General features: G+C 41.0%; 1 protein-coding gene across 2 annotated transcripts in view; it reads left to right on the top strand.

Annotated features, from left to right (window-relative positions):
• The window catches only part of schip1 (schwannomin interacting protein 1), a 197,548-nt gene that overhangs the window by 43,012 nt on the left and 133,684 nt on the right, over nt 1–20,852 (top strand). For both annotated transcript variants that reach the window (XM_029446941.1, XM_029446942.1), the window contains exon 6: nt 20,752–20,816. In XM_029446941.1, coding sequence (XP_029302801.1) covers nt 20,752–20,816 — 65 coding nt within the window. The remainder of the gene's footprint in view (nt 1–20,751; nt 20,817–20,852) is intronic.

Here is a 20,852-nt window from a genome sequence, read left to right as displayed (position 1 = left end):
ACTATGAAATATATTTACTGCAACTTGTATAATAAACAATTGGAAGATGTAACGTTATGCAGTTTCTGGAAGCTGAAATCATTAACCGGCCAGACAGGTTTCTTACCAGCCAAGAATAATACATTTTCTTACTACTGTAATTTTCTATTATTACTATTTAGCATGTCATCTTGGTCTCAATCAACATCATAGTGAGTGCAGTAATAACAGTAACCAACTATGTAAAGATATTATTTTAACCGTTTCAACACTAAAGTGTAACACATTAGAATTGATGCCGTAATTGCAAGTTTTTTTTTTTTTTTATTAAGATGTACAAGAAGACAAGTAACTTGTACAATACAATTCAAAAAACATGGTATCAGGAGTCAATAGAGGGTAGAGCACCTCTCCTCCGCTGTGACATGGTGATGTTGTGGTGATGTTGTGGCAGCTGGGTGTAGTAACGGAGCAGTCTGTTTGGGAGTCGGGATTAGCTCAGCTGGATATCAGCGACAGAACATTAGCATGCTGGTCTCCTGGTTTGGGACCATTTGTAGTAGGTTGGTCCGGGTGACACAGAACAACATTGTGCTAATCCATTGCGAGTTGAGTGAAGAGTGAAAAGGCGTTAAACTGTTTGTGGCACGAGAACTCTCCCGTCTGTCGGTCCTTGTTCAGTCGCCGATTATGGAAGTCCCCTGTCCACAGTCCGGCTGCGGACAGGAGAGTGGCTTCTGAACATGGACTGACGGAAGAGAGAATCACTCGGTGTCTTCAGGCGAACTGAACCAGTTAACTTGCTGGGCTTCACCTGACGCTCTGTCACTCGACTGCTCTGGATCATCCCAACGTTGCTCCTCGCAACCCAGACCGAGCATACTGTTCAGGGGTCTTATCCACAGCTAAGACGCTCCAACACTCTCCAGCAGACGGCTACTACCACAGACATCATATTTGTTTGTCAAGCGGGGTGAGGGTCTACACACACTACACTCTAGTCGACACAGCTGCAGCAGCAGCAGAGTGTCCTTTTGGTCCATGAGAGGAAGCGCTTGAAGACGTTTTTCTTTTTGCTGCTCTTCTCCCTCTCTGGCACACCTTCTACCTCACTGACGGTATCCTCTGGCCTGAAAACACATAAACAGTTATTATACGATTCCCTTATCTGCTCTAATGATGGACTCACTTCTCCATTCTCTCCTCAATCTGACATTATTAAAGGAAATCATCTCACCAAGCTTCACGTGGCTGCTCCTTCTCCTCAGTGTACGGCGTACAGCACTCAGGCTGTGCTGGCTGCACCATGGTTTCACCGGGAGGGAGAGTTGGTGAGGTGGTTTCACAAGTTGCACTTGTGTCATCCATGCTGTGGAATTAAGATACATGCAGTTAATCAAAGGTTGTTTCATCCCAGATGAGTAGGAACTCATCCGTCTGTTACTTTTCTTTGAAAAGAGATAAATGTAGCCAAGTAAATGAAATAACATGCTAATGATCATTAGGCCTCACTTCACCATTATCTCCTCAATCTGACATTGTTAAAGGAAATCATCTCACCAAGCTTCACGTGGCTGCTCCTCCTCCTCCTCAGTGTACGGCGTACAGCACTCAGGTGGTGCTGGCTGCACCATGATCACACCGGGAGGGAGAGTTGGTTCACAAGTTGTGTCATCCATGCTGTGGAATTAAGATGCATGCAGTTAATCAAAGGTTGTTTCATCCCAGCTGAGTAGGAACTCATCCATCTCTTACGTTTCTTTGAAAAGAGATAAATGTAGCCAAGTAAATGAAATAACATGCTAATGATCATTAGGGTTAGGGTCGAAACTCGGCTCCAAGTAAGAACCAAATCTAAAGTTTGAGGTGGAGGGGGCTCACTTTAACCTCCCTGGGGTGATCCACTGGACTATTTTTTTTAGAAAGGACTGAAAACATACATAGTTTTTAAATTATTCCCTTATCTGCTCTAATCATGGCCTCACTTCTCCATTCTCTCCTCAATCTGACATTGTTAAAGGAAATCATCTCACCAAGCTTCACGTGGCTGCTCCTCCGCCTCAGTGTACGGCGTACAGCACTCAGGTGGTGCTGGCTGCACCATGATTACACCGGGAGGTAAGGTTGGTGAGGTTGTTTCACCAATTCCACTGGTGTCACCCATGCTGTGGAATTAAGATACATGCAGTTAATCAAAGGTTGTTTCATCCCAGATGAGTAGGAACTCATCCGTCTCTTACTCTTCTTTGAAAAGAGATAAATGTAGCCAAGTAAACTAATGTATTTCGATTTATGTATGCTAACATTAGACACTTACAAAGCCAACAGACATATTTAGCATTACGAAAACAAGTTAGCTAGGGCGTTCACAAACATTAGTTGATGTTAGCTGTTCATGTAAACACATCTCCATATTGTACATTGTAAATGTGACTCATCAAGTTCTCACACACTTTCTACATGAAGGAGAAATAAATAGGGACTTACCTGAATCACAGATGTGTTGAATCCGTTGATGTGATTTCTTTTTTGAAGAGTTTCTTTGAGTTGAGAAATACTGTTGTTCTCTGTCCACTTGTCCAAGGTAAAGTGACTATCTGGCACATACAGCCTGTACTTGGGACATGAGTTCTAGAATTGCGATCATATGATGCAGTGTTCCAAAGTTCTAATGCTTCGTCATGGAATACAAATAGTTCCAAATTATGCTAATGAGGGATTCTTCACCAAAGTAACCAAATTCAAAACATAACTCTGAATTAATTCAATGCACTTAAGTTTATTTTCTCAACTTTTAGAACAGGGGTGTTCAACTCATTTTAGTTCAAGGGCCACATGTAGCCCAGTTTGATCTCAAGTGGGACGGAGCAGTAAAATCACAGCACAATAACCTATAAATAAAGAAAAATAAGTGCAATTTCAACAATATTATGCCTCAGTTTATCTATTGTTTGCATTACAACTTTCAGATTACAGTGTATCTACAAAGGCACAACACATTTAGTGGCAGGTGTCTGGAACTGAACAATATAGTATTTTACTTTATGATCAAAACAACTCGTCAAGATCTAGAAATTATTTTAAATTTACATTCATTTCCACATCTGTGTAGTAATCCTGACACACCACACCATACAAACTAAAGTGGGAACTATTAACGAAGAAGGTTAAGTTATCCTTGTAAATGTAAACATAAACAATACATAAATGTTGTGGCTCTTTTGTTCTGAAGCTGCTGACTGACATTATATTGCACAATGTTAAATGTCTTTAAATATTTCCACTGTAAATATTCATTTTCACAGAACTATATTCTTCAGGGTGTCTGAAGCAGCATTTTACATTAAGTCGGCTTTTAACTAAAATCATTTTAATTTTTGTGGCCGATCTCCGTGTGTGTGTGTGTGTGTGTGTGTGTGTGTGTGTGTGTGTGTGTGTGTGTGTGTGTGTGTGTGTGTGTGTGTGTGTGTGTGCCTGCCTCCTGTTGGCTTCCTCTCTTTGCCCTTAGGACACGAAATCTTCAATTAGATACAACCCACTTTTCCCTCCATGCCTCTTGGTCGGATCGAATAGCTATCGGATATCCTAAAAAATGTAAAGCTACCCAAGAAGCATTTGAAATGAATTCAAATCCAATAGTTTAAACCACCTTGAGAGTTATGAAACAGTCTCAGGTGCATCAATGCTTCACTCTGGAATCGACTGGGGCTCACCCTTATTTGCATGAAGCCCGGCAACCAAGACAGATTGAAATCAGATTTGTGATCTGCTGCTAACATACTTGGTCATATGTAAGCAGCAGAATGATCTTTAAACTCCACATTGACATATTATTGCCTTATAAAGTTATGTGGCAGATTTCACTATTACACATAGTTATGTGACCCATTGTTAATATAAAAACATTGACTCGGTGCAGCTTTAAAGGATAGATTTAGATCTTTCCACGTTTATCTCAATACATTACTCCCATGCCATACGTATGCTGGCCGTGAAGCGATCCCCTCTTAGGCCTTTCATTTATATATTTCTAGAATGTTCTAATAGTCTTTCACTTTTTTATTGTTTGTCAGAGCAAAATAATTAAGAAGTGAGGTTTATTGTTATGTGCCTGCATCCAAATCAAGAGCATTATATCATTGTGTGCTTGTGTGTGTGCCCATTCTTGATGCATTCAGCCTGATATACGACTGGCTAAATGCAGCAGCGTGTGTTGGCTGTAAATAACTGGCAAGCTATTAGAAAAGGTTGGATAACTGTGGCTGGTGAAATACACTGCAGACTCAGGCACGTGGACGCACACAAGAACCACCTTAATCCTGTGAATTCACACTCGCAGGTATGCAGGCAGATGTCCAGATGGAGAGACGCAAGCTGTTAAACATCCCCACCCCTCCTCGTTCACTCAGCCAGGCGGAGAGTGCATGTGGTTTCATAGCCACTTGGAGTCAGATACCCTCCCCTAACAGTCAGCCTATTGCGGGAACCCACTTTTTCCCCCTAATACAGGAATGATTGGTACTCTGATGCAATTACCTCTCCCCAGTATTCTATTAAAAACACTTCTTAAAAAAATTAATGTTGAGGGAAAAGCCAGTTTGACTGCTGACTCCTCCCCTTCCACCTCATTCTGCTTTCACGTTCAGTCAAAGAGAAGAGTAATTAAAGTTGATCTTCAACTGAACAAACTCGCAGATGGACGTGATTATGTGCACATGATCAAGTGAAACATATACATGTACATTTACAAACCACACATAGTATTAGGGCAGTGGGCGTCGCCCAAGCCTAGCGTCTGTATGAGATGCACGGGGGTTTCAAGTAACTCAAATGACAAAGTTATGTCATGTGACTCATGTCATGTGAAGCTACGTCATCAAGATACATGACATCACATTTGTAGCTTCTTCTTTTTTTACCCAAACTAAATTTAACCAAGTAGTTTTGTTGCCTTAACTTTACAGCTACGTGTCACGTGACACAACGTCACTGAGTCACACATTACACCGCTAACAACGCGCGGAGATCTGGTAACGATCTGCCTCAAGATACAACACAAAAGGCTGTCAACGTCATTATAGTGGGGACTTTTGCCTAGGCGACAAAATATAATGAGTAGGGATGAGATCACGTGGGGGGCAAAGTTTTAGAATATAATTTTTTACAGTAATTAGCAACGTAATGAATTGTACTAGCTCGCTCTCTCTCTCTCTCTCTCTCTCTCTCTCTCTCTCTCTCTCTCTCTCTCTCTCTCTCTCTCTCTGGGTAGACGCCCGGTGGTAGAAAGTTGATTTATGGTGTATGGGTGTTGGTTCTAAATGGGATGTTTTATTCAGTGGTGGGAGGAAGTCTTTTTTACTGCTCTCCATAGCCTTGCATTAAAACACATAACATAAGCATGCATACACACGCATACACACGCACACACAACCTAATAGGATGGTTTACACTCGACAAGGTGGGACAGACAGACTGACGGAGATGAAAAGAATGACTGGCATGTATGCAACTGACAAAGAGTCAAACACAGAAGAAAGAATAATGGCAACTTCTGTAGCAACTGGAGTTGTGTGTGAGTGTTTGTTTAAAGTCAAGGTCACAACCAGTGGGTTGCATTCCCCTCCCTGTTGTCAGCTCACAGGCTGACAGCTATGCACTCAGTTGTGAGCAGCAGAAATGGAAATTTGTCTGTCTGTCTCTGTGCCTGTCTTTCTTTTATTTGTGTTTGCTTGTGTACCGAAATGTGTTGGTTCAAGTGAGTTAAAATGCAAGCTTGCGGATGTGCATGTTGTGTGTGTGTGTGTGTGTGTGTGTGTGTGTGTGAGTTCATGCTGGTGTGAATAATGCAGTGAGAATAACAGTGTGAATATTCATTAGCTGTGTACCAGTGACAGTTACCCATGTACCCGTCACTCAAAATCTTAAGTGGGTACAGAGAATACTACACGCACACACACAAACACACGCACATTTCCTTGAAAAGATGCTGTGGTGTTAATGATGCCTCTGCATTGGGATATTTGTACATTTTGGTATTTTTTCCACACTATGCGTACTGATTTATTTATGCATCTGTCCCTAAGAGTCATCACGTAAGCAGGATAGACTCCAGCTTGTCTCCTCTGTGTGTTTATGACCTGCAGTTGATGCTTTTGTGGCAGAGCTCCCAAACTCTCTGCTTTAATTCTAGTCCTACAGGAGAGACCGGTGTGCTAAACATGACTTATTCCTCAAGTCCTCTACGATTGGACACTAATTGAACCTGTGTGCATGTTTCTATGTGTGTACTCCTCTGTGAGTGTGTCTATGCACCTACACACACCTTCATATATCCCCGGAACTAATTTCAACTTCATTCTCCCTCTGCGATCCGGAGAGCAAAGACAAGTCGAGCGATTGCTCAGCGTGGAGCCGTAAACACGGCAGGTGAAATGGGGCTCGGAGAGCACACAACTCTCCCCCAGCTCCCCGAGAATATTCAGATAGTTTTCATTTTCCACAAGATTGGCTCTGGGTGATGGCCACTCACTAGAGGAAGAGACAGGGAGACGGGGAAAATACTAATTTAGAGGACTCGTACTGGGGAGGGAAGTGTGTGTTTGGGGTTCACATTACCATTCTTCAGTCCCTCATTGAGGCTGAGAATAAGCAGATTGTTTACGAGAGGAATGACAATATGTGTTCCTCTGCCATCTTGCATGGGGGATGTAACCTCTTTATGCATATCTCTCGTATCATTTGCCTGTTTGTACATTATAGCATGATGATGTATTTCCTAATGTGCATCACCTGGTCGTGTTTTCAGACACCCTGAAGGGAAGAATAACCCCGTACGACACATGCTGAAATGAGCTGTAGAAAGTCAGGGTTAAAAAACAGATGGTTTTCTGAAATAATGGGGAGAGGGGACAGAGTGTCGAAAAGTAAATGAACAAAATAAGAGAATTTCTCAGGGAGACAAGATAATTGGATGTTAAGAATGTAGAGGTATGAGAGCTTTGGCTTCCTCTCTAAACTCTAAAGTTGACCTTTTGTGGAGAAAATAAATATATTTTTATAGTTTTGAGTCCCCTTCCATGTCATTGTGTGTTATCCTCTCTGTTTTCCATATGTCCTCTATCGCTTTCTCTCCTCCCTGTATGCCCAACAGCTAATATTGTATTGTAATAGTGCATTTAAATACTCATTAGCTTGTGTGTATGCCTTCTCCAGCATTGTTAAGGCTTCTCCCGTAGTGATGAATCTAGTTACAGTGTAGCTGTAGGGTCGGATAGCTGAGAGACAATCCCACTGTTAAAGCTTCTAGCAGCCTACTATTCTTAGCTCAGGCAATCACAGCACTCTCATTATTACTCAATAGGGTGGAGGCATGCAACTCATCATCTCTCATCATCTGTACAGCCTCCGGCAGTAAATGCACACCATGTTTTGCACATGCACACATGCACACATTCCCACTCAGTTGCTTATTACCGCATATTGTATCTGATATGTTTAGTGTTGTTACAAAAATAAGTAGAGAGAGGAGAGGGGAGGCCCATCAATACTCAAACTGTAACACCAGTATCGAGGCTGATTAAGCTCCTTAGTTCTCATACTCGGCAGCGGAAAACTAATTTATGTGTTTCAGATATAGTACGACGGATGCTCTTATTGTCCTCAGGGGGAATAAACATCTGCTGTGAGGGAAAATGTCTCGGGATAAGTGAAGATGATTTAAAAGAATACAGATATGTGTTGTGTAAGACCTGGGGAAGAAATGAAATAAGCGTTTGAAATAAGCGTTTGTTTTATGTCATCCATTTTCTTTTTTTGTGTGAAGTTTTTCTATTTGCACTTAAGAAAGATGAAACTTGTCCCCAGGTAGACATGACTTCATGAAATAACTGTCACTTGGAGTTTGATGTTGTCATATATTGATTTTTGGTGGAATTGTGTGTTGTGGTACTATAATGAAATTACATTTTTAAAAAGAATGATTCCAAGCAAACGCAACACCGTTCATTGCACTGAACATAAGTTATGGTATTCTCTGTTATCATGCATACAAAATGAGATAAATTGAGATAAACTGCAAACGCAGTAAATCCACATCATCTTTTGGATGATTCAAAACTTGCATTATTTCTTGTTTGTCATAAAGTTTCTTGTGATTTTCTTTTTGTTGTTTTTGTTTACTCTTTGTTTTTCTGTGTGCGTTTGTTTTATTCACCACCCAATATTTATCACGACTATCAATCCTTAATTTAATTCCTTTAACAGAAAAAAAAAAGTTCTTATTGATATTGTATTATGGAATCGGTGGAAATCTGTCTATAAAGACAGAAATAAAAGCAAAGACACAAGTGATGGAAAACCGTGTACCGACTGGTCCGGCTGCTGTATCTGAGCCCAGTGTGCTGATCTCAAGCGATTGTGATGTAAGACTCTTTACCCACATTCTTTGAAGCGCTATCTCTACATTTTAGCACTGCAGGATTTAGATAGCAACAGATTAAAAACAATCTTAAGATCTTTGATTCCGTTTCTCTGAAGCACTCTGATAAATCCAGATTGAGATAATGAGAAAGAGCGCCGGGAGGAACCAGTAGCCCGGCTCCCCTCCTCCCTGCTCCCACTGTCATGCCTGTGTGTATTGTGGGTGTGTTGGACAGGCGGAATGGCTTGTTTATGGGCAGATTAATTGCTTTTATGGCGTTGTTTCTCCCTGTGAATGGTGCTGGGTGTTTTAATGAACACCCACGCTGCCTGCCCTCCTCACCACCCTGCCGTGCCCTTCCTGCTGCTGCTTTTTCAAGCAAAGCCAAGCTTTAGCTGGTGCCCGCCACAGCTAATGGCTAACGCTCACTGCATGGCCCTGCACAGGTGACTGATTTCATTGGTGTATGTGTGTGGCTGTGTGTGTGTGTGTGTGTGTGTGTGTGTGTGTGTGTGTGTGTGTGTGTGTGTGTGTGTGTGTGTGTGTGTGTGTGTGTGTGTGTGTGTGTGTGTGTGACAGTGCATTTAGCCTTCCTAAGAGGCCCAGCACAGGTGGGTGGTTCCACTCGAGGCCCACAGCGCCGAGAGCGACCAGCAGTTAACTGGACCGTGACTTTAATCATTTCCTGCTGAGCGGAGGAGAGGTAAGCCAGGCTCTCCACAGTGTTAAGCTATGGTCATAGACACAAAGATTCTTCAAAAGACTTTCAGAAGAGGAGATGAGGTGATAGCTTTGAGAGGGACCATTTAGTAAATAGGTGAAAAGAATTAAGACTCGGTAAGCGCTTTTCACATCGCAGATCAATTAAAAATCAAGCACAAGCTCCCCCTCTCTCTATTTCAACCCATAATTCTCTCCTTGTGTCTTCATCCCTATTCCTCTCTTCCTCTCTCTTTCTTCCCCTCCCTGTCTCACTCTCATTAATCAGGTCTGCAGGCTTTCTCTTTCTTCTCGCTATCTACTTCATTAAGCCTGAAACAGCGATGGACCACCGCTAATGGACAGTCTCAGCTCTAACTCACAACTCAAGCCAGGCTATAAGTGTGTGTGAGTAGATGCGTGTGAAATAGGGAGTTTTCGTGGACCTGTGCACATCTAGTTTTATCACAAACATTGTAAAGAAAACAGGCTTTATGTGACTGTTTGATTGGTCAGTTGTGTGTAGTTTCAGAGTCGCAGAAAAACAACAAGAATGTGTAGAGAAGCAGCCATTAAATCATGATGACCTATCACACCTTTAAAGGTTAGTATCAATTTAATAGTCACAAAGGGCACAGCACAGCCTATGTAGAACATTTTAAAATAGTGTTTTGTGGCTTTAGAGCGAGCTGTCTTTAAACTGAAAGCCTGCATTATAAAGCAGATGTCTTAAAGTGCTGGGGTTTTACATGTCAGGGAGGGTCTAACGAGAGGCACCAGCAAGTTGGATTATAAGAAAAGGATTTTGTGTTTTTTGGAGTTTAACCTGTCTGGAGTCTGGATAACTTAGCCTCTGGTGCATCGATTTGATCGTTTTAAATGTGTCTCTTGCAAGTTTGCTAACTTTAATTGAAGTGCAATATTAAATCAGTGGAAGACACTTCTAAGCCCAAACCTTTAAGAGTTCTTTGGTTTGTAGGTGCAATGTCTGTGTAATCCCACTGAGAGCTCTGAAGGACTGAGGATAAGCACAAATAAAGTTACACGCAGTTAAACTTTAGACTTTACACTTTAAAGTTCCAAATAGGATCATATCACTTAACTAAAAAGCCCCCAGAGAGCTCGTATTGTATACCTTACTCTGCATCCCTTTTACTTTCTCCAGAACTGCCTTTATAATGTTATTAAGCAACAATGCTGATTCTTCCATTTGACTATAATGCTCAATAAAAGAGACTTTATAGCTGCACACATTTACCTTTAGCTCTTTGCATATATTGCCGTCCATCCCGCGGCGCAGTCGTTAGTACAATGGTGTTCTGCTCGGCTGCTGTGGAGGACAGGTAGTATTGAGTGGTGGTGTAAAAGGATCTGCTTTTACTGTGTGTTTGTTCTGGCATGTTAACGGCTGGCTTTACAGCTCTGATTATGGCCCGCCAGGGGAGCGGGGAGTGCTAACTACACAGGGAAAATGCTGCAGGCAAAAAGGAGAGGAGGAAGTGGTAATGTACATTACCTCAGGGCGTGCATGCCTTCACAGTGTCAATCAAAAAAGATCCTCTTATGGGGTTATCTCCTGATCTTTAATATCTGGTGCTATGGAAAAGTTTGGGCCCGACTTTCTAAGGGATATTATCATGTCAATATGCGGAAAGACATAGCTTTATATTATGAATTAACTGCATTAGATGTTGCATGAATACACATATGGATACAATCTTGTCTATTATTATTATTATTATTATTATTAATATTATTATTCGTGGTGGTTTTGTTCTGTTGGCTGCTCTGCCCTCCTGTTGTGCTTTATGTCTGTGCACCTGCATCACCAACATTAATTCATGTTACATGAATGTACTTTTTATTTATTTTTAAAGATCGTTACTCTGATGCTCCACATCCCCCACAGTTTATGACTTGAGACTGACAAGCATGATTGACAGACATTTTCTAAAATAAAATAAAAAGCTTTATCACAAATGACACATTTCGGGACCCATCATTGATCTCTGTATCAAACAGTCGGATGGACCTCCTTATAGTGGAGAGGAAAAAGCCATCTCGTGTTATTGATTTATTCAGCTCTACTGATAAAGCTTACAAAACTCACATCTCTTCTCTTATTTAACTCTACTAAGTATAGTACACGATCCAGTAATTACTTAACCTTAGATATCCCTCATGTACGCACTAAAGTTGGCAGAACTGGTTTCAGTTTAAATGGCGTGAATTGAAAACGTCAAACTAGAGTTGTGCGTTCCACTGGGAGATGTTAAAGTTTTATTATCTGATGGTTTTTTATGAGTCTTGTAACTGTTTTTAATTCCTTGTTGTGTAGTATGTTGTTACTGTTCTCCTGATTGTGCTCCTGTGAATGTGTTTCTTGATCAGGTCTCTTAAAATCTCTCTTGGAAAATAGTTCTTACTCTCAATGAGACTGCCCGATTAAAAGTGGATTACGAAATGACTCCAAATTGTATTAGGAAACCTTATGGAGTTAATAAAACACTGTTTGCACAAAATTATATTTCTTCATGGTGGACCAGTTTCTGCTCCGGCCTGACACCACACACACACGGTCATTCTGTTGCCTGGACAACCTGGATGCATGTATATGTGTTTACCCCTGGCAACTCTTCTGCTCTCCTGCAGCTGGCATTGCCCACAGACTGGCCCGTCTCCACTAAATACATTCAGCTATAATGTTTTTGTTAAGCACAGGAAACTTACATTTCCTTGTAATTTAGAAATATTTTGATTATAACGTTGTAGTTTCTCCATGTCTTTAGGTTTTCTCCCTGCTCCATTTCCTCTTCCTCAGTATGCAGCTCTTCTCCTCTCTGTCTCTGACACTGTCAGTCATTAGCCTAACCCCCAGAGCAGAAAGTAGGAGTGTGTGTGTGTGTGTGTGTGTGTGTGTGTGTGTGTGTGTGTGTGTGTGTGTGTGTGTGTGTGTGTGTGTGTGTGTGTGTGTGTGTGTATTAGGGAGTACAATAACAAGAGAGAGTGCCAGCCAGCTTTGATTGCAGGGTCACTCAGGGACGACATTGCCAGTGTCTGGACACTGAATCCCAATGGACACAGGCAACACACACACGCAACACGCACACGAACGCACGCACACACACACACACACGAACGTACGCGCATGCAGGTGCCAGAAGACACAGTGTCTGGCTAGGAATGGCTACAGATAACAGCACCTGTCCTCAGTTTTTGCTATAATTTCCACACACACACACACACACACACAACAACACAACACACAGTGTACTGACAGGTTCTGTGTCCCTGTGGCAGAAGAGAGCGATGAGGATGTGAGTACGATGGCAGAGATGGCGCCGGCTGGCTGGCTAGGCCAAAGGACCCCAGGGAAGCTTGACTGATATAAGCTGCCTCCAAACCTTCTCGATAGCGTGTGTGTGTGTGTGCGTGCGTGCGTGCGTGCGTGCGTGTGCGTGTGTGTGTGTGTGTGTGTGAGTGTCAGTGAGAGAGAGAGAGAGAGGGGGTCTATGTAGTATGGCAGATGGTATGATGGTGTTTAAACATGTTTGGTTACCATGATAGGAGGACCAGGTCATGATAGCTTTCTGGCTGAAAGGTGACTGGAATAACTTGAAACCTCAAGGTTACTATACCATACTATTGGTCAGGAGTTCCTGGTCATTGTCCCAACAAAGCAATAAATAATCCATGCATGTAGGGAGGCAAAATAATGTTTATTTGGCTGATTGTCTTTGTTTGCTTGAGATATTGTTGTTAAGTCTAGGCCCTGAACAAAAAGGCGGTGGTGAAATGTAACTTAGTACATGCAAGGACTGTCCCATAGTATACATGTGAATGTGTTATTCTTTTATTATTTGCATTCTATTATTTATATTTATATTCTGGACATTTTGCACTTTTTACATTACATTTTACAATAAACAGCTGCAGTTGCTACAGTAGTTTCTTACAATAACAATGTTCACATTCATTGTTATATGGACTATACAACCAAACAGTATGTAAAATAGGTGGAATTGGCTCCGACTACCAATTACAAAAATAAAATACCACTTACACATGAATACATCAGCAATAATAGTCTAACATGATTGTTTAAAACTTTAAAGTACTTTTGATAATACAAGTACATGTTGCTGATAATACTTAAATAAAAGCATATCAATTATTGTTCATGGTTGCATAGGATAAACATGTGTTTTACCTTTATTTTGTAGTAGCAAAGAGGTTTTTAAACCAATTTGTTTGTCGTCGGTCTATCGGATTTGTAACCCTTTACACAAGATATTTGTAATTTTATACCCCCTGTATCGATTTAGATTTTTGTTTTTTTGTTTTTTGTCCTTGTAATTTGGATTTATGCCTTTATACATGGTTGCATGTGGTTTGTCTGCAAACCATCCTGTAAATGAACTGGAATTATCTGGTTTGTGTTGCCTATAAATGTTTATGTGTATGTGTGCAGCTTTCTGGAGACTGTGTACCAGAGTTAATTGAGTTCATCTGGAAAACAAACACAGCTGTCCAATGTTCTGCAGTGCTGGAAGACGACAGAGTGACAACCCAGAATCTGTTGCCAGCACTTCACACCAGGAAGCTCATCAAGTATTGAAGAGGGAAACCAACTTAGACTGAGAGGCTGTGGGAGGAATACAAGAAGAGATGAGAGCAAAGAAGTAGACACAAAGAAGCATGAGAATATATCATGTTTGTTATGTTGTGGCGAGAGAAGGAGAAGACGATGACCTTAAAGAGCGAAAGAGTTGAAAATATAGTGCAGCAACGAGGGAAATGGATTATGACTTTGTGTTTTATAGGCTCTTTAGATGTGTGGATTTGTCTTCTCTCTTTGTCTGTCACTCTGTCCCCTGAAGAGTTAGTGGGCATTTATAGGAGCGGGAGAGCTATTTAAATCATGTGTGTGAGTGTTAGTATGTGTGTCTGGATCAGTTGGAGGTGCAGCGGACAGATTTACGCCCCATGTACAGGAGAGATGAAGGCCGTTTCTCTCTTTTCTGTGTTTCTGTGGCTGGCTGGATGGCTGGTCCAGTGTAATTTCTTCGGAGCCCACAGGCCTGTTCTTTCACCTGTATCCTTTCTTTTCGCCGCCAACGAAGAACATGCTTTCAGATTCTCTTCCTCTTTAACTCCCTCGCCGAGTCTCAACCGAATCACTCTCCGTCTCTCTGCAAAGTGCTGTATCTTCATCTTTCCCCTGTCCTTTGTCCCCTACAGCTGAGGTATCTCTCAGTGTCAATCACTCAGTCCCTCCCTGCCCTGTTTCCTGTGTTGTGTCTCCCTCATACAGTAGCACAGCTTTCTTTTGTTTGTTGTACGAGTATTTCATTCACAAGCTAGTTGAGTGTCACAAGTTGATCATCCGGTGAGAAACGCTGCTACCTTGTATGGCTAGAATACTCCAAATGAGTTGTTTGACATTAATGTAGATGAGATCAGTTTTTACCATTCGTACAGTATGTGACATGAACATCATCTACAGGGATCCTGATCCAAATATATTGTTCTTGTGTAAAGCAGGTGACCACATTTTTAAATCTACACCAAACTGTTTTAAACATTCTACGAACACAAAAGACAAAACAAATGTTCACCTGCGTCTCAAAGTGCTGAATTCAGCAGGAAAAAGACCACAAACCTGTTCTCTGATTAAAAAAAGAAAATCACTTATAGTCCCATTAAGGAAAAAGTGATGTGCAGCCAGGTTTTAAAACATATACTGTATATTATATATATATATATATATATATATATATATATATATATATATATATATATATATATATATATATATAATGATATATAACAAGACCATAAGACACTGGAAAAGCAATATAAAAACCAGATGCAGTATAGAGATCATATCAGAAGTGAGGCAGCGTAAAGTGTGAATAAAAGGCAGCTGGTAATGTGTAGGAGTTATTCCATGTTCAGCATATCAACAGCTATACAACATATACACAGAGAACCTTTGAGGTGTTTTATCCTCATAGACAGAGTCAGGACAGTCTAAGATGGATGTGGCCTTCCTAAACACCTGCCTGTTGTAAATATCCCTGAGCTGAGCTTGACTCAACCCTCCTGTCCTGCTTGGCACATCAACAAGCCGTAGTATTTATATTAAGTCGTAAACACAGTTTTCTGAAAGTGTCGTCGTGGGCATTGAAAAATGATCTTTACAAATCACTACTTCATGTCCTTAATAGTACAATGTGCAGCTATAAAACATATCTATTAAGGGTGCAAATGCATGTACTCCCTTGAAATGTTAAATGACACGTCATCATCAGTTTGTTAAAAAAAAGGCACAATTCTGTCATTATTTAAGATTGTGTGAACATTTGCAGTTTTAAGTTTACCAACATGCACCGAATTTATTCTAATTTTGGAGCAGACGGTGTAGCTTATGTTTGGCTATAATTGAACCCAAATGGCTCTTGTCCCCGCCCCTCGCATGGATGCCACTATGGTTTTACTTGTGGTCTGTATTTGGCTGTCAGTAGCTCTATTTCCTCTGTTGTTGTATGGTATACTGCGGGTTCAAGGTCTCTTCTCCATCAGCATCTCTCTCTCTTCCTCCCTTCCTCCTTCTCTCTCTGCTCTGCCTGAGTCCACCATCAATCCACCAACACACATATTTGTACACGCACACATATACACACACCAATCAATACAAGCCTGCTTGGCACTGCCAAAGTCCAAAATGACTATAGATTTTCTGTTGACTCTGCCACTAAATCATGCAAACCTCTGGTTTATGTTCCGGTACTTTTTTGGCATTCCTACTCCAGATACGGGATGGGGTTTTCCCCTCATACCGGGATTAAAGGATGCAGGTGTGGATATCAGAAGAAAAGGCTGTTAGACAAAACACATACAGCATTTGGTTTGGTACACAATAATTGCAAAATGCCATAGATTTTGAAATCAATAGCACGTATTAAGATCGTTGTAAATATCTTGCTGAAGTCAGGGTTTTATTTAAGTGGTGAATAATGCGCTCTGGAAATCAGTGTTGGAATTTCTGTTTTGCACACACATACACACAGACAGTACACACATCATATACACAGACAGTACACACATACACACAGACAGTACACATCATACACACAGACAGTACACACAGACAGTACACACATCATATACACAGACAGTACACACATACACACAGACAGTACACATCATACACACAGACAGTACACACAGACAGTACACACATCATATACACAGACAGTACACATTTCATATACACAGACAGTACACATTTCATATACACAGACAGTACACACATCATATACACAGACAGTACACACATACACACAGACAGTACACACATCATATACACAGACAGTACACACATACACACAGACAGTACACATCATACACACAGACAGTACACACATACACACAGACAGTACACACATACACACAGATAGTACACACATCATACACACAGACAGTACACACATACACACATCATACACACAGACAGTACACACATACACACAGACAGTACACGCATACACACAGATAGTACACACATCATACACACAGACAGTACACACATCATACACACAGACAGTACACACATACACACAGACAGTACACACATACACACAGACAGTACACACATCATACACACAGACAGTACACACATACACACAGACAGTACACACATACACACAGACAGTACACACATACACACAGACAGTACACACATACACAGACAGTACACACATACACACACACATACATACACACACACATACATACACACGTACACACAGACAGTACACACATACACACAGACAGTACACACATACACACAGACAGTACACACATCATACACACAGACAGTACACACATCATACACACAGACAGTACACACATACACACAGACAGTACACACATACACACACATACACACAGACAGTACACACATACACACAGACAGTACACACATACACACAGACAGTACACACATCATACACACAGACAGTACACACATCATACACACAGACAGTACACACATACACACAGACAGTACACACATACACACACATACACACAGACAGTACACACATACACACAGACAGTACACACATACACACAGATAGTACACACATACACACAGACAGTACACACATACACACAGACAGTACACACATCATACACACAGACAGTACACACATCATACACACAGACAGTACACACATACACACAGACAGTACACACATACACACACATACACACAGACAGTACACACATACACACAGATAGTACACACATACACACAGACAGTACACACATACACACAGACAGTACACACATACACACAGATAGTACACACATCATACACACAGACAGTACACACATACACACATCATACACACAGACAGTACACACATACACACAGACAGTACACATCATACACACAGACAGTACACACATCATATACACAGACAGTACACACATCATACACACAGACAGTACACACATACACACAGACAGTACACACATACACACAGACAGTACACACACATACACACAGACAGTACACACATACACACCGACAGTACACACATACACACAGACAGTACACACATATACACACAGACAGTACACACATACACACAGACAGTACACAACATACACAGACAGTACACACATACACACACATACACACAGACAGTACACACATACACACAGACAGTACACACATACACACAGACAGTACACACATCATACACACAGACAGTTACACACATCATACACACAGACAGTACACACATACACACAGACAGTACACACATACACACACATACACACAGACAGTACACACATACACACAGACAGTACACACATACACACAGATAGTACACACATACACACAGACAGTACACACATACACACAGACAGTACACACATCATACACACAGACAGTACACACATCATACACACAGACAGTACACACATACACACAGACAGTACACACATACACACACATACACACAGACAGTACACACATACACACAGATAGTACACACATACACACAGACAGTACACACATACACACAGACATAATCAATAATAGAAACATTGATACAAAGTAAAGGATGGATTAGATAAAGCAAAGATGCCATCCTCAAAGTGCTATTCATGAAGTTAAAGTCTTAAAGGCAACCTGATGCAGATTATTAAAAATGGTATATTCACAAAGCTAAAGGTGTGATCCATCGGAGTGTTTAGTTAATGTTTAGTTAAAGTGAAATATTGTAAAACACGCGAGTCGAACAGAACAAAGGCACATTTACTGACATTTATACTCTGACCCAAATCTAAATTATTTGGCATTTCTATGGAAACATATTCCCATCTTTACAAACATTTTCATCAATTTAATCCAAGATATTTACCTAAAAAGATACATAATTACAGCACAAATGTCAATAGATAATTATTCAGGTGATGAAGCTTCCTGGCTTTGAAATTAAAGTATGAGAAGCTGTGGTGTCACAGTAATGTTATGTAATGTCATTATCTGCAGCAGTATTGCTATTATCAACATGTTGTTTTTGCTAAAAAATGTAATGTATTTGTAATTTTGCTATTTGCTATGTGTTTTTGTATATGCAACCCAGTCTATATTATTGTCAGTTTATAGCACTGACTACTTTTTACTTATTAGTTTTAAGGGAGCAAAGTGGGAAAATAATAATACTTTAAGTTGAGTGGTAGATAAAAAGGCCAGTGTAAGGTCATGTGTGCATAAATGTGATTATCCATCCAAATGTGTATACTTTTTGTTTGCGTCTTGTATAGTATGTGTGTGTGCTACTGTGCTACGCTTGTTTCTGAGGTGAGCTAATAGTTTGCCCAGCAGTTCCATCAGTAACCCTAAAGTGAAATTGAAATGATCGGCTCATTCATTCTCCACACAACTCCATTACCAAGAACCTAACACACACACATACACACACACACACACACACACACACACACACACACACACACACACACACACACACACACACACCTTGTTTATACTTGGCTCATCTCTCCATCATTGCCAATCACTGATTCCTCTGTCTGTTTCCTCTTTCACTCCCCCTTATAATTCCCAAATAGCACTTAAAAAATAATAAAGTAAAGTCTGTTTATCTGACCGGATGGGAGAGAGAGAGAGACAGCTTTCTGTCTATCATAGCATTAGGGTGGATTTGAAAACGCTGAGGTGACATTGAATGTTAAAGCAGAAGAAAGTTAATTGGGGGTTTGGGTTGTACAGAACTCACATCCAAGCCACAGTAACGCTTTCACACCCTTTTTTTCATCAGAGAGAAATTGAGAGGGAGAGACAAACAGAAAGATGAAAAACAGCTCCTTGATGCGTTCATTGATCACTAGTCAAAGTCCTTGATTCTGTCTAATGAGCTGCTTGTTCCTACAGGGATGGAGAGTAATGAGAAAAACAACACTGCTTGCCACAGTGAAATTGGGCAAACAGCCAAACAAGATCGACCTTTTTATTTCAAAATGAGTGCGTTTCGATGGCGATTTTGTATTTAGCTGAAAATCCAGTCAGACAGTGATTCAGTTGCATACGCACACGGTATATGGGCTCATTTACACTTCAAAAGGGTACTTTTTCTGAGACCCTTTCGTAGCTATAAAGTGGGAAACATATATATATATCGCTATATAATGAATATTAAACACCTAAGAACGAAAGTAACCACTGCAGTGCAACCATTTTTCTTTGTGGGGTAGTGCTCCTAATAGATGTAATATATTTTTTAGTGTGAGTCTCTTAATAGGCCAATCTGCCATTTAATAGATGCAGTATATTATTTCATGCATACTTCATTATGCAGTGATAGAGAAACCCAGCAAAATGTTTAAAAAAAATAGAGGATTTAGCAGGTTTCACTGTAAACACACACACACACACATACACACCGTGCTGTAGCTGGTTGCTGCCCAGTGCCCTGATGTGGCCCTCTTGGCTCATCAGGAAGAACTGCTCCACTTAAACTTTGTTGCTCCCTTGTAATTGAATTAGTCGTCTCAATTATGTAGAGGCAGACCTGTCCTCATTACACAGCACTATTAAAGCTTGAGGATGGAGCCGAGGGGAGGACAGCAGCAGGCGAGGAACGGAGCTAAAAGTCATTTAAGTGAAAGTGTAAAGTTTCATCGCTCTAATCTCCATCGTCTGTCACATCTGTGCAACAGCTGTGCCACGGTTCATGAATTATGTCCTGCCGTATCTTCTCTGCCCTGCCTGTCTCTCTATGTTTGACTTTCCTCGTTGTGCTTCTGGGCCAAATGCCTTGAAAAATGCTGTATCGGCAATTTGGCCGAGTTTTTCCAGAGCTCACTTCACTAACTTCACAAGAAAACATCTAGCTGAGCCAAAATGCTGCCAAACCACTTGCTGCAGGGGTCCCTGAGCTCAGCACAATGATCACACATCTGCCAAACATTTAATCACTTCTGCACACACGCATACAGTGTAGGGATCTCCTCTTACTCCCTGTGTATGCACCAAAGCCACATATCTGAGATGTCAACTGTCTACTTATTTTTTGTCTTTTTGTCCCTCCTTCTGTCTCTATCTCACACAGGAGCAGCTGAAGAGTCTGCAGAGTGGCTTCAAGCATGTTAATGATGGAGCTTTCCAGCTGCAGAGGTGGGTTTACACACACACACACACACACACACACAC

The sequence above is a fragment of the Cottoperca gobio genome, chromosome 13 (genome assembly GCF_900634415.1).
Source record: "Cottoperca gobio chromosome 13, fCotGob3.1, whole genome shotgun sequence".
Taxonomy (NCBI): Eukaryota; Metazoa; Chordata; class Actinopteri; order Perciformes; family Bovichtidae; genus Cottoperca; species Cottoperca gobio.
This window is presented reverse-complemented; position numbering and strand designations above follow the sequence as displayed.